General features: G+C 37.1%; 2 protein-coding genes across 8 annotated transcripts; one reads left to right on the forward strand and one right to left on the reverse strand.

Annotated features, from left to right (window-relative positions):
* Positions 1 to 691: 691 nt before the first annotated feature.
* ttc1 (tetratricopeptide repeat domain 1) lies at positions 692 to 12822 on the forward strand. 2 transcript variants are annotated; one of them, NM_001007382.2, is made up of 8 exons: positions 692 to 727; positions 3164 to 3628; positions 3709 to 3769; positions 6213 to 6325; positions 7189 to 7225; positions 7369 to 7517; positions 8548 to 8602; positions 11985 to 12760. In NM_001007382.2, the coding sequence occupies exons 2-8, from the start codon at positions 3188 to 3190 to the stop codon at positions 12119 to 12121; spliced, it is 993 nt and encodes a 330-aa protein (NP_001007383.2). In that variant the 5' UTR covers positions 692 to 727; positions 3164 to 3187; the 3' UTR covers positions 12122 to 12760. The 2 variants fall into 2 exon arrangements, with proteins under 2 accessions (NP_001007383.2, XP_068071942.1); XM_068215841.2 differs by having other exon boundaries at positions 695 to 896; positions 11985 to 12822.
* Positions 12823 to 12891: 69 nt separating this feature from the next.
* On the reverse strand, positions 12892 to 25247 carry pwwp2a (PWWP domain containing 2A). 6 transcript variants are annotated; one of them, XM_073935989.1, is made up of 4 exons: positions 24854 to 25247; positions 24189 to 24763; positions 19090 to 20097; positions 12892 to 14007 (listed from the first exon to the last, which is right to left on the reverse strand). In XM_073935989.1, exons 1-4 carry the CDS (start codon positions 25229 to 25231, stop codon positions 13983 to 13985), a joined length of 1986 nt encoding a protein of 661 aa, XP_073792090.1. In that variant the 5' UTR covers positions 25232 to 25247; the 3' UTR covers positions 12892 to 13982. The 6 variants fall into 6 exon arrangements, with proteins under 6 accessions (XP_073792090.1, XP_073792088.1, XP_073792089.1 ...); XM_073935988.1 differs by lacking the exon at positions 12892 to 14007 and adding an exon at positions 16033 to 16135; XM_073935987.1 differs by having other exon boundaries at positions 24189 to 25247.
* Between the last annotated feature and the right edge of the window lie 444 nt (positions 25248 to 25691).

Consider the following 25691-nt stretch of genomic DNA (forward strand, 5'->3'; position numbering starts at 1 on the left):
AATGTGTCCTTTTGTGTGAAGCGCTTTGTGAATGTATTAGAGGCGCTATATAAGAAAAAACTATTATTATTATTATTATTTTATTATTATTATTATTATTATTATTATTATTATTACTAAATTGGCATACATTTAAGTCATTAATATTTAATTTTAACCTTAGAAATTATTTTGAAGGATAAATATGAGTCATAATTTTAAAATGCACTTCTTTAAATTTAGGAATAACAGGATATAAAATAATTTTTCCCTAATGCCATACACATTTTTCTTATCATAATGAGACAAAATATAAGTTCTCTTAACAGGTCCTGGAAAACAAACCTGTGTTAGATTATCTCTCAAAAAAGAGCATTTTCTATCTGTAAAGTGACCATTTTCTATCTTAAGATCAATTGTTTGGAAAGTTATCGTTGAATATTTTATTTGTTCCTTCACTAAGTTTGCAAAGGTATATTCTTAGGCTAATATTTTTTATCATATCTTAAAAACTTATTTGGGGATGGACTTGTAGTGTATATTATGATGAAGACAACTCACTTGTATAGTCCACATTTTATTTAATTCTTTAAATATTACTTCATGCAATAATTTACGCATTATCATATGTAAAATGTATAACAAAGAACAAGTACTCAACCTACTCCATATCCCAGAATCCACTGCTATCTGTGCGTCACCCAGTGCGCGATTTACCGGAAGACACGTTATGGCTCATTTCTAGAAGGTAAGGAAGTGATTGTTGTTTAATCTGAAACGTGCTATTTAAATATGTATTTCAGAATTGTCGTAAATTTTAACGTACATGCAAACGAAACTTTTAAAATAATGCCAGCGTGTTGACAATGCGCAGAGCTGAGGGGGAGAAACGAGTCCTGATAACACAAGTGCTATCAGTATGTTTTGGCTGATAGTTGTTTTATGAATGCATTAACATAAGCTTCTACACTTCATAATGTTGTTGTGGTTTTTACGTTCTTGTAGAATCATTATTGTGTAACTGAAATGTTACGAAGTCTGAAGCATTACATTTATAGACACAATATGTCGAGTCAAAACCAGTTTAGCAAAGTATTTTGTAATCTTTAAGTGCATTTCGCTGTGTATGGATATCTAAACCGAAGTATGTTTTAATGATTGCTTTATAAAACATACAGAAATAATCTATAAACATAAGGCATGCAACTGCAGATAAAAACCTAATATTTCTCCCCACTCTTTTTCAACTGTTTAATTAGATTGAGAATTGCTAACAGTTTGAAGTTTTCTAACTAAAATATTGTGTTTAAACATGCAAATAAGGCATTGTTTAGTTAAATAAGTATAAAGTTGCAGATTTCTAGAACCATTATCCAAACATTGGGTTATGCAGCATCAAAATTATTGTCAAATGATTTTTTCAGAGAGGATTTTGGCAAGTTACACATCACCTAATAGTTGAAAAATACTGTAACAGAAAAAAAAGAATGTTCCCAATTATTTGTAGAATAACATATACAATCAGGCAGATTATGTACAAACATAATCCGATGTAAAAACCATTAAAATACAGATATGAATGAAATAGAGGTGTTATCTAGATGCTGCAAAAATGGAGATTTGTGTCTCAGTAAAAAATAAAATATTCATTCTGCTAAACAATCTAATAAAAATATGTATTCTAATCGAAATCTTCAGAAACGAATAGTTCAAGTGTGTCTATATAACCCATTAATGCATAATTTGGAAGGATTCTTTGCATCACCTGAAATCCAAAGGGGGCCAAAAAACTCAAATTTGACATCTTTTTAAAGTGTTTCACTTTAGGTAAATTTAGTTATTCATGTTAGTAAAAAAAAAAGCATGAGGTATTCAATTTCAGAAGTATTACATGCTTGCATTATCGTTCTGTAATCGTCTACCATAATCATATGTTTGTTTGTAGGGCTGTGTGGGGAAAATATCTAATTGCAATTTCTTTTTTTTCACAGATATTGTAATTTAGATTTGATTTGCAATTTAATTTTGTAGTTAAACCTCAGCTTAATAATCTGTATCGAAGCATCTTATTGCAGTGAGTGTTAGTTAAAAAAAGATGCGCTACAGGTGAATTGGGTAAGCTAAATTGTCCGCAGTATATGTGTGTGAATTAGTGTGTTTTGTATGGATGTTTCTTAGTGATGTGTTGCAGCTGGAAGGGCATCCGCTGCGTAAAACATATGCTGGATAAATTGGCGGTTCATTCCGCTGTGGCGATCCCAGATTAATAAAGGGACTAAGCTGAAAAGAAAATGAATGAATGTCCTCATTACATAAATAATTGAGTAAATACACTCATGCTTCTGCATGAATATTTTAAACTCCTTACTGTGCATTTACACAAAAAGTGGCGAGAGCATCAAAGATCGCTTTGGCTGCCCTGGCAACAACGCTGTCTGCCTTCAGCTCTGGTGGCGTGAGCTTCAAAATTTGCTACATTGTTCTCATATTTAAAGGAGCCGTTGCAACATATCATATCATTTCAGCTACATTTCTGCATAAAACATGCTTTCTAGCGTGAAGATCAAGTTGCATGTGGTGTGGCTTTGCTCCACTTAATTATTTTATTTTATTTTTTTTAAAGAAGAAAATATTTATAACATTGATGCAAATCAGTAACACGCCAGTAACTTTTTTTTAATGTATGTCCCTGTAAGAAAACATTGCAAATAATTGGAAATCTGGTGACCGCAATAATCAAACTATTGGGAACAACTGTGGTCGGAACCAAAGTTCACAGGTCTGTGTTCTCTGGACTTCTACATTTCGATTGCTTGCCGCAGAACCGCATCATAGCTCATTACCATAAAGTTGACTTGATTTCAACTCACACCGGCGAAGATGCGCCGCGCTGCTCCCTGCCGCTTATCGCCACCGGCTCCCATTGAAAATACTTAAACGCTCTCGCTGATTTTGGTGTGAACATACAGTGACACAGTCACAAGCCCTAAAAACACATTGAAATGCAAAACTTTCACACTGTTATGGTTAAACTTTGCTGTGACTCACACATTTACATTCACTTAACATTGCAGATACTGTGATGAGGCTATTGCAGATGCAAACATTGTGGTATTCCCTATAATGTGTAAATTTCAATTGTTTAGCAAAGTTGATTGGTCACTTTCACTTCTTTGCTGTTCAGGTTGTGCTGAAATATCATCTCCAGATGGAGGAAGAGTCTGAGACGCTCTCGGCCGCCATGGCAAACACCTTGCAAGTGTCAGAAACCACTACAGACCAAGACGAAGACCATTTCTTCGACTGTGAGGACACTTTATCTGGAGAAGTCAGACACTCTGATGTTATAATGGCTCAAAACGACAGACTGGAGGCAGACGCAAGGACAGAGAAGGACTTTGGGTCTGAAACTGAGAGACTAGAAAACACTAAACCATGTTTGGATCATTCTGACAGGTCCGATGAAAACAGACGGGACTCTTTAACGTCAGACCCACATCTGGACAAAGACAACGACGAAGAGCAGGAGAAATGGGAGAACGATGAACATTCAGATGCTGAATTTAAAGAAGAGACGGTCAAAGTAGCCGAGTATGATGATGAATACCTGCGCGAGCTGGAGAAAGACCTGACAGAGGAGGACAGAGAGGTTTGCTCTGATAAAAGTTTGTGCCACATTTCAGGAAATTGCCGTTGGTTTTGATGAACGTTTCTTTCTTTAAATTGCAGAGCAGGAGAAAGGAGAGTTTAGAGCTGAAGGAAAAGGGAAATGCACAGTTTAAGAGCGGAGGTAAGGGAAGATAAACTGCTTTTCCTTTGTCCCGTTACGCCACTATAGTTCACCCAAAAATAAAGTTCAGTCATCATTTATTCACCCTTCACTTTTTCAAAATTTGGGCTTTCTTTCTGTTGTTAAACAAAGAAGAAGGTATTTTAAAGAAAGCTGGAAACGGGTAACCATTGACTTATATATTATTTGTTTTTCCAACTATGGAAGTCAATGGTTCCCGGTTTTCAGCTTTCTTCAAAATATTTTCTTCTGTGTTTAAGCTTTTGAACCATTCAAGGGGAAGCAATTTTTATTTTATAGTGAACTGTCCCTTTAATTTGTGAATCAGCAGTAACTTCTGTTTACTTGTATTGTAAATAGATAGTGGTGAATGAAGTGCACAGATCAAGCACTTAGAGGTTAAAAAAGAACGAGGACATTAATAAAAAAAAAATTGCATTAAAGCCATTTCTAATAATTCAGATTTCTATTTCACATAAAATCGATAACGAAATGCAATTAAAGAGTTCCGATACAAAATCCTCTAAGTGCTATCTGCACTTTTCTTCTAAAATGAGCTTTTTTTTTTATCAGGCACCTGTGAGTAGGTTCAGTAATTTCACTTTTATGGCAAGGAATAACATCTTTCTATGGTCTTCAAAGTGAAATAACTCAACATAACCCAGCTTATCCTTCAGTCTTCCAGCCTGAATATTTAGAATTGTATGAAGACAGACCTAACTATATCAGTTCTTTTGGAAATCATATGAAACCCCACCTGAAGAATATGGGTGTTAATATGGAAAAGCTTTCACTTTTCACTTTATCAGATTTGAGCCATATTCCTCCTTGGTGCAATTTAAAAATAAGAATCGTATGGAACCTAACCAAACAGAAGAAGTCATTGACTCACTCAAATGAATACAAACAAGAATTCAAACAAATAACAGACAGTCTCCCTCATCATGAACCCATATATACAGATGGATCGAAAACAGACAAAGGAGTAACTGCAGCAGCAGTTTTTTAAAGATGATGTCTTTGTTACTCGGATTCCAGGAAAAAGCTCAATTTACACAGAAGCTTATGCATTAAATAAGACTTTAGAACAGTACCGTAACTTTTTAATCTGCACAGATTCCAAATCCTGTCTTCAAGCATTTAAAACTTCTAATGTAAAGAAAAGGACAACGCTAGAAAATAAGAAGTTCAACATTATCTTCTGTTGGATTCCAGGCCATATGGAACTACATGGAATTGAACTGGCAGATGAAGCAGCAAAAGAGCCTATCTTCTTAAATGTGAAAATGTTTAATTCCTTCGAAGGACTTGAAACCCACAATTAATTTGTACATAAATAAAACATGGCAAAGGGAATGGGACAACTGCATAAATAATAAATTACATGAAAAAAACCCCAACAATAAATGAAAGACACTTAGCAAAGTATACTTTTGAGACCAGGCATGATCAAACTGTCTATACAAGATGTCCAATTGGAGATTCTAGGTTGACTCATTTGTATCCACTCAATAACGAAGACCAACCTAAATGTACTTACTGCCAGGCTGCTCTTACTATCAAACATATTCTGTTGGAATGTACAAGTTTGAATACAATTAGACAAAATTTTTATAAGGAAAGTACTTTGACATTTTTAAAAAGGTACCACGAGGAAGAATCTAAATTTATTTATCAAACATAGAACAGAAAAATCGTATTTAACTTTGAATATATTTCTGTGTGAATTGTATTCATTTATATTTTATATATTTATCTAAGTAACTTTTTATTGTAATGCAAATTTGTTTTTATCATGTAATATTTTATGTATTCCCATCTTGCCATGAAATAGCCGTAAGTTGCTGTTGTGGCAATAAATAAATAATAAATAACTCAACACAAACAAAAGAGGCTAAAAATAATGCTCATTTTCGATGAAAATTTTAGACGCTACTTAGAGGTTTTTGCATCTGTTCTCCTCAAATGCTTCTTGAAAGCTGAAGCAAAGCAGCTTATTAGAAGCATTTCTGCAGGATCATGTGACACTCGAGTAATAAAATTCAGCTTTGAGTCATATTTATTTGAGAACTTCTCAAGCAATATTTATTTCAAATTCAATATTTCATATATTTTTTGATCACGAGAGTTGACCCTTGTTGAGCCAAAGATATTTACAGATAAAGATGTTTTGTGGTACTTTAAATTATAGAGTACAGTTCTAGAATCAGCATTTGATCAGACGTATTGAGTTGTTTGTTGAGTGAGTTGTATTAATTGAATTAATATTTTCGTCACAATCTTCCCTTCCACTTCCAGCAAGTAACAATGTAAGATTCAGTCTATTCTTTTAAATTGATCACATGACTTTTTATGACCTTCATAAATAGTTTTTTTTTTAAGGTTAACCTTTTATTATGTTTGACATATCTGAAAAATGTAGTGTTTGTGTTGTTGTTTACAGAGCATGTGGAGGCTGAAGAGTCGTACTCTGCCGCTCTGAAACTCTGTCCTGTTTGCTTCACTAAAGACAGATCCATACTCTTCTCCAATCGAGCTGCTTCACGCCTGCATCAGGTTCATTCATCATCGTTTATATATATATATATATATATATATATATATATATATATATATATATATATATATATATATATATATATATATATATATATATATATATATACAGACTTTATGTTTCTGCTTGATTTTCTGTACTAGAGGTACAGGTGAAATATCTTGCACTATAAACATGTTTGTTTAAAGAATTGTCCTCTGAGGACACATAGTGTTTGATTGTTGTACTGCACCACTCATATATTCACCAGTAATAATATAATAAAATAGCAGTTTAATTTATTCACTTCTAGATAATAGACAACTTTTAGCATTAAAATTAATTTTTGCCTTTTTTACAGTGTTTTTTTAATATGAATAAAAGTATTGTTGAATAACTATTGTGGTTCTCTATATATATTATAAACTTATAAGAACCACAATAGTATTCAGCAATTATTTTATTTATAATAATTGATAATTTTTTTATTACAAAAAATAGTTTTATGGTTTTAGTAAATATATAAGGCCTTTATTATTTTTGTGTCAATTCAGTAGTTGTTATATATACATAATTATTTTAAGTTACTTTAGTTTAATTTTAAATGTAATTGAGAGATGTTTACATGGCAGCTAGCTGAAATAATATGCTAAATTATATCTAGTTAACATTTGTTTTATTTAAAGTAAGGAAAGTTTAGTTTTGTTGTTTTAGCTAAATGTAATTAATTGTCCTTTGTTTTGGAATCAGTTCAATGTAGTAACATTTTAACATTTAACTGCTACTTATATGACTTTTGATGATTTCATGTATTTCATTGTTCCAAATCACCTTTTATTCATTCATATTGTATGATAACTTTTTTCATAATTTTGTCTAACAGGATAAAAAAGACGGCGCTATTAGTGACTGCTCTAAAGGTGAGTTTCAATCCTGCACACATTCAAGATTCAAACTCACTCATTTTCTGTCTGTTTTTACTTTTTCTGACAGAAATCTTCATTTCTGCATCCTGTAATTTGAAACAAAGGTACTTGAGTGTATATTGTCTTGTCTTCCACAGCCATAGAACTTAATCCAAATTATGTCCGTGCCATTTTACGGAGAGCAGAACTCTACGAGAAGACAGACAAGCTGGATGAAGCTCTAGAGGACTACAAAACTGTCCTGGAGAAAGACCCGGGCATCCCTGCTGCTAGAGAAGCCTGTATGGTGAGTGTCTCTAGGTGTCTTTTTACTCCTTGTTTCTGTAAATGTTACATTAAAATTCTAAAGGTTTTAAGAGCTGATTTAAAAGTTGTTTTTAACATTTTATTCTATTTTTATGTACATATCTACCTGATAAAATATGTTGTTATTATTTTTGAAATGTATTTTAAGATTTAATTTACTTACATAATTTTTCCAGATCTTAAAATCACACTTTTAAAATCAAGCTATCTTATAAATGCACAGGTTTTCCCAGGGCTGTGTGAGTTTGTGTATATTTAAGGGCTGTTTACATGACGTTAACAGCCTAAAAAAAAAGAAAAAGTTTTATAAAATTATTTAGTTGTTAGGATGTGATCATATTTGAATATCTAAAGTCTGAGGGTTAAGTACTAAGAATTAAGTACTTATCAAGGCATATTACTTAAGTTTCGATATATTTACAATACGAACAAAATGTCTTCATAGAACATTAAACTTACTTAACTGTTGTGTATTGTTCAAATTGTTGGGGATGAAAACATCCACTAAATAACACTGCTTTAAAGAGGTATCAGATAAATATTTGCACAAATATGGTAATCAACCTCAGTCCTGATCAATCTGGGAAAAAAGTGCAAAAAACAGTGAAGGCCTTTGCGCACTTACTGTACCTTGATGCATCTGAGAAAATCAAAATACGCACCTCAGCTCTCAGAACTACATGGAGTAGACAAAAAAAGTAAGTGTATTTATGCACTTGCTCCACCTGCCAGTTCTTGATTTGGTGTGGAATAAAATTGTCCTAAAAACAACAAAAATGTCATATATTTTGTGACTTCAAACTTGAAACGCATTGACGTATAAGTCACATTTTACATAACATAAAACAGACTGTATTGGCTGTAGCCCTTATATTAAAGCAAACCATTTACAACAGAAAAAACAAATGTCAGATGTCATTCAATCATAGCTTTAATACAAGGGAAATGAATTTTAAAGTTTCTGGCTTATTTGTGTGAATTTTCCTTTAGTATCTCTTTCTTTTTCACAGCGATTGCCACGGCAAATTGAAGAGCGCAACGAAAAGATGAAAGAAGAGATGATGAGTAAGACTGTGTTTTTTTTATTGTCTTTTAACATTTCCTTAATTTTTTGTTTAAAGGTAACAATGAATATGTTTTTATCCTCTGTCTTTTTATAGCTGGTAGTGCATTCAATATATTTATTTGATCAGTTTTTTGTTCTCTGGAAATTCACAATCCTGGCCCTGTTTACACCGGATATTAAGATGGGTTTTGAGTTATTACAATGGATTTTGAGTGGATGATACTAAATTCAGCTGTAAATGGGCTCTAAAACGATTTGAGCGTGTCCATTTCCAGAGGTAGTCGAAAGCTCATTTAATCACATTGCCATAACAGTGGTCGAATGTATTCAGACATTCTTTTCCTGATCAAACATATAATCTCTGTCACACGTTGTAAAAAAGAAAACAAAAAATAAGGTGTTTATTAGGGCTGTGAAAATTATCAAATAAATATAACAAATGAGCTAAATCTAATTAGTCACATTTAATCGCACATGCATATTATCTGAGAATGTTAATCTCAAAACAACATTTAAAGTAAAATTGCTGGATTGAACCGATTACAAAAAAGCAGCTTTTGCTAACATTTGTAGTCTTGCACTTATTGCACAGCGTTATGGAAAATAGGGGTTTAAAACTACACAAAATTCACATATGTTGTTTTTTACGTCACAGTTTGGTAAGTTTTAGAGAGTCCAAAGTTTCAAGTCCAAAACATGAAAAGTATTATTATTAATAATAATAACATTTGTGAATAACAACAGTTGAAATTAAAATGACTGCTTGGTTTAGCTAAAAAATAATATATATAAAACATAAACTACAGTGGTCCCTCGTTGTCCAGAGTTATGTTTTTAAAATAACCTGCAATAAGCGAAATCCGCAAAGTAGTTAGCTTTATTTTTTACAATTAGTATTTTGTGTTTTGATGTGTTTTATTGTTTAAAGCTGTAAACCCTCTTCACTACACACTTTATACTCTTTTATCAGACAGGCATTAACATTCTTACACTTTTCTTTCTTGTTTAAAGACTCTCAAAGTTCAAGCCTGTTATAGAAAGAAACCAAATATCAAAACCATTTGATCTTCATTTATTTCATAATGGAGCCCTGCTGCCACATAACTTCTACCTTCCTTTAGCATGTCCAGAAGTTCCACTTTTTGTGCGATAATTAACATCTCCTGCCTTTTGGGTGCTAGCGCAGGTGCCTTTGACGGTGCAGAATGTTTCGTCATCGTTGTGGGGAGAAAACTTGCAAACGAACAGTAGCGATCAAAGATTTGCAACGATTTGGCAAGCTGAATGTATTTTGTATTGTACAGGAGACACAGCATGAAGGAGATTATTGACAATGGTCTACAGCCAGTCAGGACAAAGAACACAATGCGTGAATCAAGAAGCAGAATACTGCGCTGTTGAAAAAAAACCAGGTCAAATTGCACCAAAAAAATCCTCAAAACTGTGAGGCCACGAAAACTGAACTGCCTAATAATGAGGGACCACTGCACAATTATAGAATAGAATTTCTCCAATACATAAAATAAATCTTAAGTAAATTAAATAAAGCATAAAAGCAAAAGTGAATTCACAATTAAATATACAAATATATTCAAATTAGGAATGGGCTGCAAGGACAGATTACTTATTTAAGGGGGAAATTGCTCAAGCAATTAAACTTTTGCTTGCATGGACAAAACTCTGCAGTCAAACATATCAGGATCAATATCAGTCTCAATTGTGTTTAGGTTGTCAGAAAATAGGCTATTTTCATCCAGCAATGTCATGTCTTCCATTTGTTTTTTTGACTATTTTGTGTTTTTTACAATTTATTGATTGGTTACAAGGTGGTTGGTTGTACACCAAACCATAGGTCCTGTACCGGAACGGTTCGATACGAATATGTGACCCATACCACCCCTAGTGGAGAACAGACTTATTTGAATTGCTGAAGCTTTTATCTCGTTATATGGTATTATCACAACATTGACATACGCTGCAAAAAAGTACAGCTAGAACAACATTGCTTTATCACATATGCATCTTCAGAGTAAACAAATGTTCCAACCAAATTAAATGATAAACATGGCTCATTAGTAAATGGATTCAAACTAACAGTGATGCATTTTGATTGCATGAATAAATCAATTGAATTCTAAATTTAAATTATTAACCATTTTGCAGATTTATGCACACTTTTGGTCTCTGCTGTATCTGCAGACCATCACTCATCTCATGGCTTTAAGATATGGTTGATCTTGTAATTGATTTATCAGAAAACAAGCATTAATCGTTTGTTAACTTTTGCATCCTGAGCTTATTACATGTTCAGAACATAAATATGTAAAACCTCACAAAAATAAGTGTAAATATGAATGTTCTACAGTTCGGCAACACTCTTATGGCTGAGAGTGCTGATATTTAGTGTGATGTTATCAGTGTTTTTAGTGCGGTATTCATTTTGAAGGTTGTCTGGAAAAATGCAACCTGTTTCATGAAGGGTTTTGCTGTTAGAAAGTTCTTGTCAGGTCCATTAATTGGTTTCTTTCAAAGAGACCTTTCAAACCAAAGAACCTTGGATTTTTTTAATGGTTGCATAAGTCATATTTGAAATCTAAAACAGTCTTTCAGACTAAAAAAGACAGAAATGACTGCAGATTTATTGTCGGGAAATAAATCAGTCCCATGAAGCATTACGAATGATAATCAAATAAAGAATGACATTGTTATCATTTTTAAAGCTTGAAACTCACAACATCTTTTAAGGCTTCTCAATTAAAAGTCCGTTTCTATTTTGCTCACATAATGCTTTCACATGGCATGGTCATCTTCCCGAAATATTACCAGCGATCCATCAGATATTTTTCCCTCTCTCTCTGTCTCATTCTCTCTCTCTGTTTAAAATTGTTGATTAAAAGCTGTCATGAAATATTTTACCTCCACACCCCATAAGATGAGACAACGCATCAGACTACAGCAGCTGGATTAGTCTAATAAGGCGCAGTACTTTTTGCAGTCAGGTCTGTTTTAGTTTGGATCATGTTTTCACCACAAACTAACTGCTCCAAGATTCATTTAAAAGCACAACGAAACCACCTCTTCAAGGAGGGTCTCGGTATGATTTTTTGGTCTGCACTTTTGCTACATTCACACCTGCCCAAACGACCGCACCAAGAGGGAAAACGAACTCTAGTGCGATTCAAGCGAACTAAATAATGCAGGTGTGAAAACACCCTAATACTCCATTAATTTCCATAAAATATATTTATTGCATTTTCATGGGATGAACAGACATTTACCTGGTTACTCATTGACCTTATGCATTTTTCTATTACTGGTTAAAGTAGTCTTTTTTTATTATTATTGTCTGGTACTTTATTAGTTTTCTCTTTTTCTCCTCAGGCAAGTTGAAGGACTTGGGCAACATGATTTTACGACCCTTTGGTCTCTCAACCTCCAACTTCCAGGTCAACCAAGACACCAACACAGGATCCTACTCCATTAATTTTGTGCAGAATCCCAATAACAACAACAGATAACAATCTGAAGTCTTTTATTCTAGTAATAAACTGCCCCTTTCAAGTATTTGTAAAACTATCTAGTCATACTCCATGTTTAAAGGTATAGTTCACTCAAAAATTCGAATTTACCCCCCTTCAAGAGTTTTTAAACCATTATGAGTTGCTTTATTGTCGAACACACACACAAACACACACAAATTAGTTTTGAATATAATATGTGCTGAAAACCTGTAACCAACTGCCATAGACAGAAAACAAATACTATGGAAGTCAATGGTTCCAGGTTTTTAGCTTTCTTCAAAATATCTCATTTTGTTTTCAACTGCAGAAACTCAAACAGTTATAGAACAAGTAAAGGGTGCGTAAATTGACAGAATTTAATTGACATTTTGAGTGAACGATCCCTTTAAACCAACTCATTCATCCATGTTAGCAGAATAAGTCGTCACAGAATAGTAACCCAAGCTGTTTTCATTGGAATAGACCAAATACATTCATCAACTCATGTCAAGTGGCTTTTGATTTTCGGCATGCCAGAGTGTTTCGTTTGCTGTGAAACTGAGCAGTGAGAATAACGGCCTTCATCTCTCCATCCAAACCTCGTGACCTGCAGTATTCAAACTCACCTGCGTTCACATTAAACCAGCTGTTATTTAACATTCCGTCTGTTGTTGTTTTTGTTTATATATAGACAACACTAATTAAAATGACAGATCACATTTAAAGTGTTGTGTCTCTTTTTGGTTTGCGTTCAGAGTTCTAAAAAGAATATACCACACAGATTAGTACAAGGCCCAAAAAAATCAGGTTTAATTTCATAAAGAGATACACATTTAATACAATAAAACAATTTTACACCCACGACCACCATCTTCATATGTATAGTCAGAGGAGCTGTCCGATTGTACTGAAACGCATCTATGTACAACAGCAAGAGTGAAAATATTCCCTTTTTACAGGCCTCGGGTTGAGTATGTGCAATGAACGGCGCCCCCTATGGCTGACAATCTGATAAAGTGCAGTGTTTCCCCAACCCTGTTTCTGGAGGCACATCAGCAGAGCATATTTTGGACGTCTCCCTTATCTGACCTATTAACATTAGGTATTGGGGACTGTTCTGATGAGTTAATTCAGGTGTGTTTGATTTGGGAGCTGATGAAAATCTGTACTGTTGGTGTGCCTTTAGGAACCGGCTTGGGAAACACTGCGATAAAGCATCGTACGATTGAGAGATCGAAAAGCTGCATTCTTATTGTAGAATTAGAAAATGATCTATAAATGTGGGAGCGCACAAAAAATGAGTCGATTAAACGGAAAGTTGAAGGAATTCGTAAAGCTGTACAGATTGCATTGATCATTTAAAACTTCAAGCTCTCTTCAAGAACAGTCTAGACTGCTTTAAGGCTCAGAATTTCTCAATATAAAGGAGCACAGATGTTAGGGAAACAAAAAAGCACAATAAGACCCAATCCTTTGTACTGTGAAGCGTAGCACATGCAATGTTTATTGCATTTTTACATTATATATATTTATTTTACTTTATAACTTATCTCTTTAAATTCAAACATCAAAAAAAACAAACTGCGTATTAATGTGTGCTGGAGCCGCAATGCCCGCAACTCCAAGTATTTGCAAATGTCTTTTCTCATGGTTTAAACAAAAGCCTGTGTGGAGGAAAACAAAAAGTTCTGGATTGAAAAATTAGCTTCAGCGCGAGTGAACGGAAAAAGGTGGAGAGTCTGTCATTCACTGTTATAAATATAGAATTCTTTTCTTAAATAAAAATAATTTCTCAGTTACACCTGCTTGTCCAAATGAGGGCGGCTCCTCCAATCCTACTGGCTCATGACCAATGGCAGTGCTTACGGAAACAGACCAATCAGCAGCCCTTCAGAGTTGCAGCACTGGAGGAGAAAAAAAGACAACAGAAGGTCAGGGTGTTTTTCCTTCCTGATTCAGGATTATTCAATTATCTAATAAAAAAAAAACATGTTGACATGGAGTAAAGGTTGAAGTTAAACTACTGTCATCTTTCTAGCTCGGTTTTAGAAATCACGTTTTAAACCTAGAGAGTGAGCCCAAGGACCAAATTTATATTATACAAAAAAATGTTTTAGGCCAGTCAAAATGCATTCGATAATATTTAGATACTGAGCACTTAAAGTGACAGACCACATAAGAAAACTGCAGTGTTTGCTAATAATCTTAGTGCACGGATATTGACACTATTACAGATATCATCCTAGTTAATTCTGGCAGAAATGAGTGTTTCTTGACTAAACAGACAATTTAAGGCCTCTTAACAGCAAGAAAATAACTATTATGTTAACAATATAGGGCATCCTGGTGGTGCAATGGGTAGCATGATCGCCTCAAAGCAAGAAGGTCGCTGATTCGAGCCTCCGCTGTGTCAGTTGGCATTTCTGTGTGCAGTTTGCATGTTCTTCCTGTGTTGTTGTGGGTTTCCCCACAGTCCAAAGACATGCGCTATAGGTTAATTGTGTTAGCTAAAATTGGCCGTAGTGTATGTGTGTGAATGCAAGAGTGTATGGGTGTTTCCCAGTGTTGAGTTGCAGCTGAAAGGGCATCCGCTGCGTAAAACATATGCTGGATATGTTGGCGACTCATTCAGCTGTGGTAACCCCTGATTAATAAAGGGTCTAAGCCAAAAAGAAAATGAATGAGTGATTACAATATAATTATAAAATACTTCATTAATTTTCCTTCGGCCACAGCAGAATGAACCACCAACTATTCCGGCATATGTTTTACGCAGCAGATTCCCTTCTAGCCACAAGTACTGGGAAACAAGCATTCACACACACTTATACCATATGTCAAATTTTGGTTACCCAGTTCACCTATATTGCATGTTTTGGACTATGGAAACCCATGTGAACATGGGGAGAACATGCAAACTCAACTGGCCCAGCCGGTATCTGAACCAGTGTCCTTGCTGTGAGGCAACAGCGCTAACCACTCAGCCACCATTGCATCTATAAAGTATTTGCTGAATGTCGAAGAATAGCAGGTCCGACGTCACAACTTTAACAATAATGGCCCAGATCTAATATATTACTGAAATCACCTTCCATACATTTTTTGGGCTTCTGATGAATACATGGTCAATTTTGCGATTAAAAAGCTTGGAAATTTCATGATAAACTGCAGTGTTTATAATAATGTTGAGCTCTGGTGTGGATGCTAATATCATTATCTTTTTCTTTAGTGTAAACATGCATAAATATACACAAGAACAGACCACAACAGATCAAAACAGCAGTGTGGATGGTCAAATTTAAACTATTTGGTGTGAATAATCCTTAAAGTTGAATATTAAACTTTCTTTGATTATCATCTAGTAATTATGCCAACTCCCTCTTCTAATTCTGGAAGTACAGAACATATGATTAACTGAAACATATAAAGAGAAATATCTAAAGAGTGAACAATGCTAATGAATTTGTGTGTGGATCATATTGATGCATCTTGCATGAAATATTTGTTCCAAATTAAGGTCACGCCACATTAAAGCTTCATGAAAGTGATAAGCTGTTTTTCCATTGCGATGTCAGATATTATTATGCCAAAACCACGTAGACACTGACAGCATGACGGAAAACTCGCACAGCAGAGATCCGCTCCCAAATGTCAAATCTCTATTTAATGTGTAGCTTAATAATTCACTATATGTTGTGCCCTACTGTTTTCTCATCTGTTTGCAGGTATGAAAATCTGTCTTTATCATGAATTTGCTTAAAAGTGAAATGAAATAATTGAGCTGTCGAGTTTTCATTTGAGGAGGGGGGAAAATAACATGGAAAAACAGCTTTTTCCCCATTACAGGGTTATGCTATACCTGAGACATTTGAGGTGAGAGGTGGTATTAGAAGATAAAATATGACAATAATGACGACTAGATCAAATTCTTGAAGTTCACAGTTTATTTATATACTCTTAAAACATCAGAAAACATGTACACAATATCTTCAACTGTTACTTTTTTTCAATGGTTTTACAGCATTCTCTGACCTGCAAACAGATAGAAATAATAAAAGGTAAAGTAGGATGCTGAAATGAAAGCCAACCACCAAAATAAATAGCGTTTTTACTCCTTTACACAAACCTCCATCGGTCAGTCAGTCAGTCAGTGTGGTCTACCAAGCATTGTTTTTTTTTTGTTTTTTTGATTTCCTCAAGTCATCGACCTCTACCTGCTAAATCATAATTGGAAAGACCAAGATATCTTACAGTAATATCCCTTCTCAGATGTGTAAATATAACCGGACAGTATACAATGCTAATGGGTATGCAATGCAAGAACATTACCATGATTACAGACAAGAAAAAAAAAATAGATAATGCTCATCCACACAAATAAAATCGTAGGTTCTCAGCGCTGAAAGAAAATCCACGCTGTTTATCTTCCAATCAAATCAGGCCGAGCACATTTTTGAAGACTTTACATAAAAACGTGTACTCCAGACCTTCAGCCATTATGCAAATCGTGAAATGACAGCAAATAAAGTTCAGGCACAACAAATGAAAATTAACACAATTAATGCCTAGCAAAACATTTCAGATGCGAGACAATGAATACTGGAATCAGAACATATCATTGAACAACTAAACCAGCCAGAATGATGGCAAACATATTCACACATGAGAACTTCTGCCTTGAGCTCCAGCGGGACGCCACAGTCAACTAGTGTTTTCATTAATGTTAAAAGGGTTTGCATTGCACTGCAGAGCTACATCAAAATTTATGGTTTGCTTCTTGATATGCCTAAATATGAATCCTCATTACATACGCACTCCTAGATCCTTGCAAAAATGAAGCCGAGGCGGCCGGTGGGTTGGCTGAGCAACAGGTAAATCTTTGCCATAATCAGACATACAGTCGAAGACACAAACATGACAAGGGGTAGGAGGGAGCAGAACAAGTGGAGGAAAAGAACAAGCAAGTAGATTTGGGACGAATGAGCTTGGGAAGCAGATGTTGAAGCTGCGAGGGGTGTGGGGAAGAGGACGCACAGATAGGCTGGCAGGTTTCTCCGTGTCTGAGGTGGTACTGTCTGCATTTACAGAGTCGCTGTGCTCTCCTCACAGTGGCACTTGAGGTGACTTCGGCTTACAGGCACCTCCCCCCTTAACAGCAGCTCGACTGGCTGCGAAACCACGGCTGGCCAACAGCCACGCCCAGATCAACAGCCGTCTGCTCAGATCAACGCACTGGGATTAGTTGTCTCTGAACGTCTGAGAAAGATCAGCACCAATTAAGTCCCTTTTTAAACTACCTGAGCGAGGCACTCTACCCAAAAGGGTCAACTTTTACAGTTACAGAACTTCCATAATGAAAGAAATCAATTCGAGGATGACCCAAGTGAAATCCAAGACTTTAGTTCACATAATCTTTGAGACTTGAAGGTCTAAAAACACTGTAGTGATAGAGTATGCAGCAGGAACGGTCTGAATCTGAACCTATAATACTTTCTCTGATCTGAAAGGAAGCACTAACTGTGCTAGGTTAGAGATCCAAAAAAAGCATCAGTCTATTTGTTAGGGCCACCGATTACAGTAATAAATTAAGAATGGATTCATCCAGACATTCTTAACTCTTCTGGCAAAAGCTGTTCAGCATCAGTAATTATCCCACTCTGAGAGCATCTGCTTTTCATGTTTACAGAGACCTTCAACAGCAAACACTGACAAGAAGAAACTTACATATTTGTGGCTGCTCAATAACCCATAAAACCTTTTTTTCCAAGACATCTGCTTTCAGTATAATAAATGTATGATGATGATGTCATGATTAAAAGAACTTTTAGCAAGGGGCGAACTATGATATTTGACATAAAAGCCATTTCCTTTAAAATTATTCAATTCATTCGCCTTCTCTTGCCTTCTCAACAAAAATAAATTAGTCCTGGTTGCCTGGCAGACATTTTTCTGGGTTTCACTCTGGAAGCTGACTGGGTACAGCAAAGTTTGAGAGGTGTCAGAGGGGGTACAGGGCCAACTCGGTTGCCTGTTGTGCCTACCTTAGCAAGGCATTACCACCTCACGTCTCAAACTGAGTTAACAAGGCTCGGACCTCAGGAGTGAGCTGCTTGGCAGCCTTTGCAGCCTCGGTGATGGCTTTACGATACAAGCCCTTTCTCTTCTTGTCAAAGCGAGACTGGAAGTTTTCTAGAAATGGGGCAAGTTGAGTAATGGCTAGGAAGGAAGTGGTGGGTGACCCAAACCAAGAGACTCGGGCCTCCTGCCTGACTAAAAGCCCATTATCTTTGCGACTCACTGTGATGGCTAGGATGCGGGCGGGCCACCAGGGGAAGCCAAGGATTTTGGCCCAAACAATATCCCCTACACATATTGTCCTGCCATCTAGGGCAACACATTTTGTAACGTTTTTTGAAAAAACAGCAGCTTTGAGAGATTTACTGCGCTTTTTGTCATCCTGTGGAGCAGAGGGAGAGGCAGAGGCAAAAGCGGAGGATGTGCCAGGGGCAGGGGCCGATCGCAAATCACCAGGAGGGGGGAAGTCGAATGTTTCAGTCGAGCTACACTCAGAGTTTGATGACTTTAAGTCATCTGCACTATCAATGCTGCACATGGAGGTACTAGAGGAGTCAGGCTGGCTGGGGTTAATGGTCATGTAGACCACTAGGTTACCGGCCTTGCTCCCACGTGTCTCCCGCTTTTCCTCCCGCCCCTCCTGTTCCTCTGGCTCAGCCTGGGGTTCCCTGTATTCCGTGGCTGGGGGGGGATCGGGTTGGGCCTGGCTGAGCAGAGACTCGATTGCTTTGCCTGGCCTCTGGGGCTCTACAGCTGTGGCGACTTGGCTTGCAGAGCAGGAGGAGGAGGAGGAGCGCGTGGAGGTGCAGCGGGGCAAAGCTGGTTTAGGCAACGGTAAACGGCCCCCTCCCGGCACTTTCTCCAAGCAAGGCGGCTTACATGTGGAAGAATCGTTCTCTTCATTACGGTACCTTTGGGGCTTGATGCGCATCCTAGGGGGCAGAGGGTTGGAACCTGGACCTCCTCCACTGATCTGCTGCAGTCGCCGAGTAAAGTGGACCTTCTGGTGGGCTTCCTGAAAAGCAGCAGCCCTGGTTATGGCCTTAGCGTTCCCACTACTTCCCGTGTCTGTCTCTTTCTGTCTTCTCTGAGCTTTGGCCATCTTCAGCACTTCTCGCGCTTTAGAGTGGTCAACGTTTTTGCTCTGAAGCACTTTTTTGGCATTGAGCTGCACTCGAGAGTTGGCAGAAGATGTTGTAGTGGACACCCCCTTTACCATTTTATTCCCTGCAGCTGCACCTTTGACCTGACTATGGGCCAGAGTAGAGCCGGTGGATGATGACACACGTACAGCCGAACCTTGCCGTTTGGGCCCATCAGAACCACGGCCCTTTTCTTCAGAGCGTGGATCACTACGAGGTCGCTTACTAGCAGCTGCCGTTGTGTTGTCGTTACGCCGTCTTTTGGCATCATCACTCCGACAGTCTGAAATGGGCCCTCTGCGTGTCTCACGTTTGTCCCCTTGCACCACAGCCCCTTTACATTTATCACACAAAACTTGTCTTGGTCGGAGCTTGATGGCATTCATTATAGAAGTGGGCTCCTCTCGATACAGCCTACGCTTGGGCCGTTTAATTTTGCGCGGTAGAGGCTGAGGTAACGACTGGTTGTAGGTGTCCCTGATGAACAGTGGAGGTGGATAAGGGGCTCCCTCCTGAAACAAAGGAGGTGGTTTTGAGGTCCATGGGTTAGGTTGAGGGTTAGGACAGGGTTGGGGTGCTGAAGGAGTCTCAGCGGAGTCCTTTAGAGGGGCATCCGAAGCATCCACAGGGTCCTTAATTGGGGCATTACTAGATCCTTGAGCATCACCTTTATCTGTCTCTGACTGGAATGCCTCCATCTTTAGCTGCATAGATTCTGGCTTGTCCTTATACTCTCTTTTGGGGAACATGGTTATAGGAATCCCATAAGGTCCGAACCTGAGATACAGAGAAAAAAAAAAGACAAAAACACTTAGGTTACCCTGAACAACAAAGTGAGGTTAATATTTGTACATTTTCACCTAAAATATAAATTACTTGTGAACTGATTGCCGAAAATGCATCTTAATACCAAACAGGACACCAGATTAGTTTTATGATGCCCTTTTAAATCTTCCAAATTTTTCAAATATTTTCAAAATGATTTAACATCTGTCTGTATGTATTGATGTAAAACGTTTCAATGAATGTGATGACACTGTAGTGCAGAAAAAGAGAGTACTCTCTATGATCTGTTAAATGTCAGGAATATACAATGTATTTGACTAGCAACAGTGCTTTAAAAATGAGTGATCTGTCAATCCTGAGATATGACTTTCTTTCATAAACTGGCAATGATCTAACTTGGAAAGATAGAAATGAACATAGACCTTATAGCAGAAAAATAAACCCTAAAAAGAAACTGGACTACATGACAACACTGACTGCATTCCAGTTCAATCAATGGTCAATGTAGTGCTGCTTTTACACCACACAGGAACAGTGGGACCTTCAGCAGAAAATTATTCCACACCCAAGACATTAGTTGCTTTTAAACAATTATAGAGTGAACATCCATCTACCCATCCTTTACCATGGCCACTGCTTTAAAACAGGACCAATTACAAGTACACCATTAAAGACTAAATGGAAATTGAAGTGAGAAAGAGATTTAACCCACACTCTCACAGATGGCCATGCTTGCAGGAAGCCAGAATATCAGCTGAGCTAGTGACACTTTCGCAATTAAGAGCATCTTTTTGCTTCTGCTTGAGAGTCAGAACTGCAACATGCTTCATCATCATGTTAAACACAGAGAATACCAATTCTGAGGGCTTTAAAAGAATACTTAGCCTTAATATGTGTTAAAGCTTCTATGTAGCAGCATCTGTAACATGCTGTGAAATACAGAACGTGACTTTTATCTCATCTCACAGTGTGCACTGAGGAAAATAAGCACAACGGCAGTCATAGGCTTTTTAATCCTGAATATTCTTTATATTTATATATCCTGAATATTGTTTTTTATATAGATTTCATAAACAGAGGATCACAAAACTCTTTGTGAGGAAACAGAATGGTTTGAAAGTTAAGAATTTATGCTGAATGATATTCACAACCAGGTTTTGTTACTAAATCAAGCTCTAAGACAAAGATGCCCAAAGTAGGGCCTGTGGGTCCAAGTTGGCCCATGGTAGCCTTTGGTTTGACCCGCCATCCCATCTGAAAAGAGAAGGAGAATGATGGGGAGTTGGTTGGGAAGAATGCCTTTGACAGAAACCATCATTTCGAATTTAATGTAAACTTTAGTTTTTTTGTTTTATTAAGGAGCTACAAAAAGCCAACTAAAACTAAATGTTTCAATTAAATGTTGTAAATGAATCAGACATTTAAAACGTAAACACTGTCAGTTGACAGATGCACAAGACATCGGCGAGCAAATCAAGGCAAAGGCAAGAGCAGCTCGACTAGTGTAATCAGCATTGAACTCCATTGTGTTATAAACAAGATTGTTTATGTTTTTACTGTAATATGTTCACCAAAAAAAAAAAATTCTAACAATGATACGGCATCATTCATTAATATTTGTTTAAGCAACATTTCTAGTTATATTTAAATATTAGCAAATAAATTAGGAAATTAACCACGGCAAATTTAATGTCATAAGGTTTGGTACATTTAGCTTTGGCTCGTAGCCCAAGTTTGGTTTTTGGCCCTTTATAAGAAAATGTTTGGGAACCCCTGCTCTAGGATTGACTAAAATAACACTATAGTCTGAAACACTGCAATTCCTGAGTGAAGCTCAGACAGCTTGTATCCAATGATTTTAGCATCTCCAAGTGGCTCAGTTGGCAGTGAACATGATTTTAATCCACATACAAATGCAATAGGGGCTATGGTTGGGCGATATGACAGACATTTCAATACAAGTCATCTCATATTCTGATAACAACATATCAATCAGATATTTACAATAGTGATAAAACTATTTTCTTTTTTAGAGTATTTTATTTTAAAGTATGTTCAAAAAAGTAGGTTTTTTCTCACTTTATATATTTATTGAAAACAAAATTAAATTTGATTGGGCTACTAAAATACTACTTTTAAAATACTATCATAAATAACTTTCACTTAGTGATATGTCAAAACAAGTCATTTATTTATCTTTATACTTGCATGTAATCTGACCATTAACCATATATTAAAGAAAGCTATAAACCTGCATTGTTTTAATTATTCAAAAGCAATGTCAAGCTTACTTTAACCAGTCTAATCTGAAGTTTTAGTTTGTCAAACTTTGAAAACATTCTCTCAAAATAATTTCCAGCTGGTGAAATGTTTGTTTCTGAACAATGTTGCTGCACAGGTTCTTCAGGACACATTTCCTACAAAGCATCATCACAAGAATGTTTCATGTTCACTTCTCTCAAGGCATGAACTGAACAGGGAGACAGAAGATCCACCGCAGCCCGCATGGATGGCACTGTAAATTGGCTTCAGCTATGATTCATGCCTGACACCGAAAGAAAAATGTGTGAATGAGGGTGCTGAAACAGACAAACTGTGGGAGCAATTTGTAGGGTGTTAATCACCAGTATAACACTGTTTCCCCTCCTGGTTAGCTTATATTGAGCATTTATACCTAGTTACATGTCAGTATTTGGGTATCTGACTCAAAAATTCAAGATGTTTTTTGCTGTTATCAATTTTGATGCTGTTTTAGGATTATTTTTGACCAATGTATTGTTATGACATGGAATAAGTTGTAAAATGTATTTGTCAGCATGGTTTAAAAAAAAAAAGACACCAACAAAAATGTCAAGCTAATAATTGATATAGCTACAAGGCTATTATTAACAGGGTCTCTAAACAGGTTTTATGAAGGCATATTGGAGAACATTTTATAGAACAGTTTGAGAACACATGAGCAAATAACATCAATGTTGTCTAAATACAGAATTGTGGAGAAAGGACAATGAGTTGTTGAACTTAAGGATTGAATAACTACAGTCAGACTATTACATGTGGAATTATGAGTAAAATAATAGGACAAGCCCAGACTCAAAAAAATGTCTGCAGAATTGTTGCAAACAGATTATGTGTTGAATTTAAACAAACTAATTAAATTTAGGAATGTTCAACTTAATTTTTTTGTTTAAATTCAGCCCAAATAAATTAGTAAATGTATTCGTTAAATAAAGGAATCATCTTTGAATCATTTTTTCAGCGTAGTTATCGGTGAAATGGATCAAAACAGGAATATCTGCCAACTTAATTCAAACAATTTTTACAGCATTGACATTTGTTCTACCTTTAAATAAAAACCAGGTTAGGAAATGTCTTATGTTTAGATCATGTAAAGGCCTTAACAGTGTAAGACCAAAGTCTTCAGAACTTACTGAAAGCTGGCATTTAGATCCATAATCATTTACAAAAACATTAAGACTCCTTTTAAGGATAACAATTCAAACCCAAAATACTAACTATTGACATTTTAAACCTTTTTTAATGTCAGAATTAGCCTTCTAACCTTCAGCTTTCATCCTTTATCAACAAGATTTTAATCTTGTAAGACATATTATTTAGTTTGCCATTCCTTTATATATTTTAAAGAGTGCAGTTAATTTTTTTCCCTAAGCCTGTCTAGGGTAAGTTTTGTGTATTTGGGTTTGAATTATTGTAATATCTTGAAAAAAAAACTCAATAAAGACATGTTATAGAAAAAAGTGCAATGTACAATGCCCATGCTGTTTCATTTTATATAAAATACATGCTATGCTGAACATTATTTGACCTATATTTTGACAGAACTACAGCAGAGTTTAATTAATATTATCCTGCACATCTCCCTGAATGTAAATACAATTTTTGACATCAAAACATAAGGAAACATTTAATTAAAAACAATAAGTGTGAACTCAACACTGCAAAATATACTGGCAAACCAAAACAATTGCTACACTAAATTGTTGCAGAACCCAACTTTGGGAAGTACTCGGGATGTACAAGGGGACACAGCATCTTTTCTCTTGCTTAAACACAGTGTTTACCTTCTCGAGAGGTCCATGAGCACCCCGGAGAAGATCTTCTCGCCTAATCGGAACGACACCACTAGCGCGTCGTCGATGATGTGGTCCAGCGTCACTCGGACCTCCGAACCCAGCACCAGACGCTCATCTCCCTCGGGCTCCGCTACACACAGAACCGGGGCTTTGGTGTCCGTGTCTGGTTCGCTGAGCTCCGTCTTGAAGCTCTGCTGATGGAGAGGATGTGAGCTCATCTCCACCGATGAGATGAGTGACCGGTCCACTGCCGCTGCGAGTTCGGGAGAGTCCTTGCTGGAAACTGTGGAGAAGTCACTAATGCAGCTCTGACCCACCGACTCCCCCAGCGAGGTCTCCTCCGCGGTGGACAGGGAATCCAGGGGATCGGACGGGTGCGGGATGTCATGGAAAGCATCCTCGTGAGCTTTGAGTTCCGACCCGGCCGGAGCATCATTCGCGGGCTCGGGCTCCGGGTCCTGCTGCGTAAAGCCGATCAGTTCACACTCCAGATCGGCGGGATGGCTCGACAGCGGGTCGTATTCGACAGCCGGAGACAGTCCGGTTTCAGGCTCCGAAGGGACCTGAGAGGGGAGGGAATGCAAGAAGACCACAGAGGGCTGCGAGTCGGAGATGGGGAGCAGTTGGCAGGGGCTTGAGTCGAAAGGACTGACCTCGTTTGCTGCCTCCACCTTCGGCGAGAAGGCTTCCCCGTAGTCGGAAACGTCCGTACATCTGTAGTCTATGAGCACGGGCTGCTCGACGGTGTCCAGGCGGCCCCAAGAGCCCCCCGACTCGGAGCGTTCGCCGTCCGCATGGGCAGCGAGGGCTTTTCCCGCGGCTTGAAGGTCCGGCCTTCTGATTTCCATTTGGACCTGGCTGCATTCCTGAACTGCATCCACATCCTCGGGTTGGTGACAAAGCTCCATTTCCGGGACGGAGCGGGCCTCTAGCTCGACCACATGTTCACCTGGCTCGGGCTCGTATTCCACCCCGTCCCCCGCTGTTGTTGATGCCGCAGCAGCTCCTGGCTCCGCAGCCACGGCCGCCATTTTCTTTCCGCTCTGCAACTACTACTTGGCCCTCTCCTCCTGATAAGATTAGGACCCGCCTACTCACAACTACCGACACTTGCAATTGGCTCCCTCATCGTGCGCTTGTTGGCAATTGGCTCAGTTCTGTGTCGATCATAGGAAATCCCTGGAAACACTTTTGCGATTGGCTTCTATTATGTCAATATACTTTATTATGAGGATGCAACTTTGGCGCCACCAGGGGCGATGTTGAGTTGTATATTTACCTCATTGTTTCTTGGTTTGATTATTTCTTAGTGTTGTCAATTACTGTTTACAAACGGAGAGCTAAAACTATTAAAATGATTGTTTATCCAACAATTTACGTTTCCCTGCTAATTTAGGCTAGACTCAGGACATTATGTATGTAGCCTAAATACCTTTTGCTTCAGTAAAAAAAATAAATAAAGAGAATTCACAATGCAGGAGAATGACTCAA

The sequence above is a fragment of the Danio rerio genome, chromosome 21, assembly GCF_049306965.1.
Source record: "Danio rerio strain Tuebingen ecotype United States chromosome 21, GRCz12tu, whole genome shotgun sequence".
NCBI lineage: Eukaryota > Metazoa > Chordata > Actinopteri > Cypriniformes > Danionidae > Danio > Danio rerio.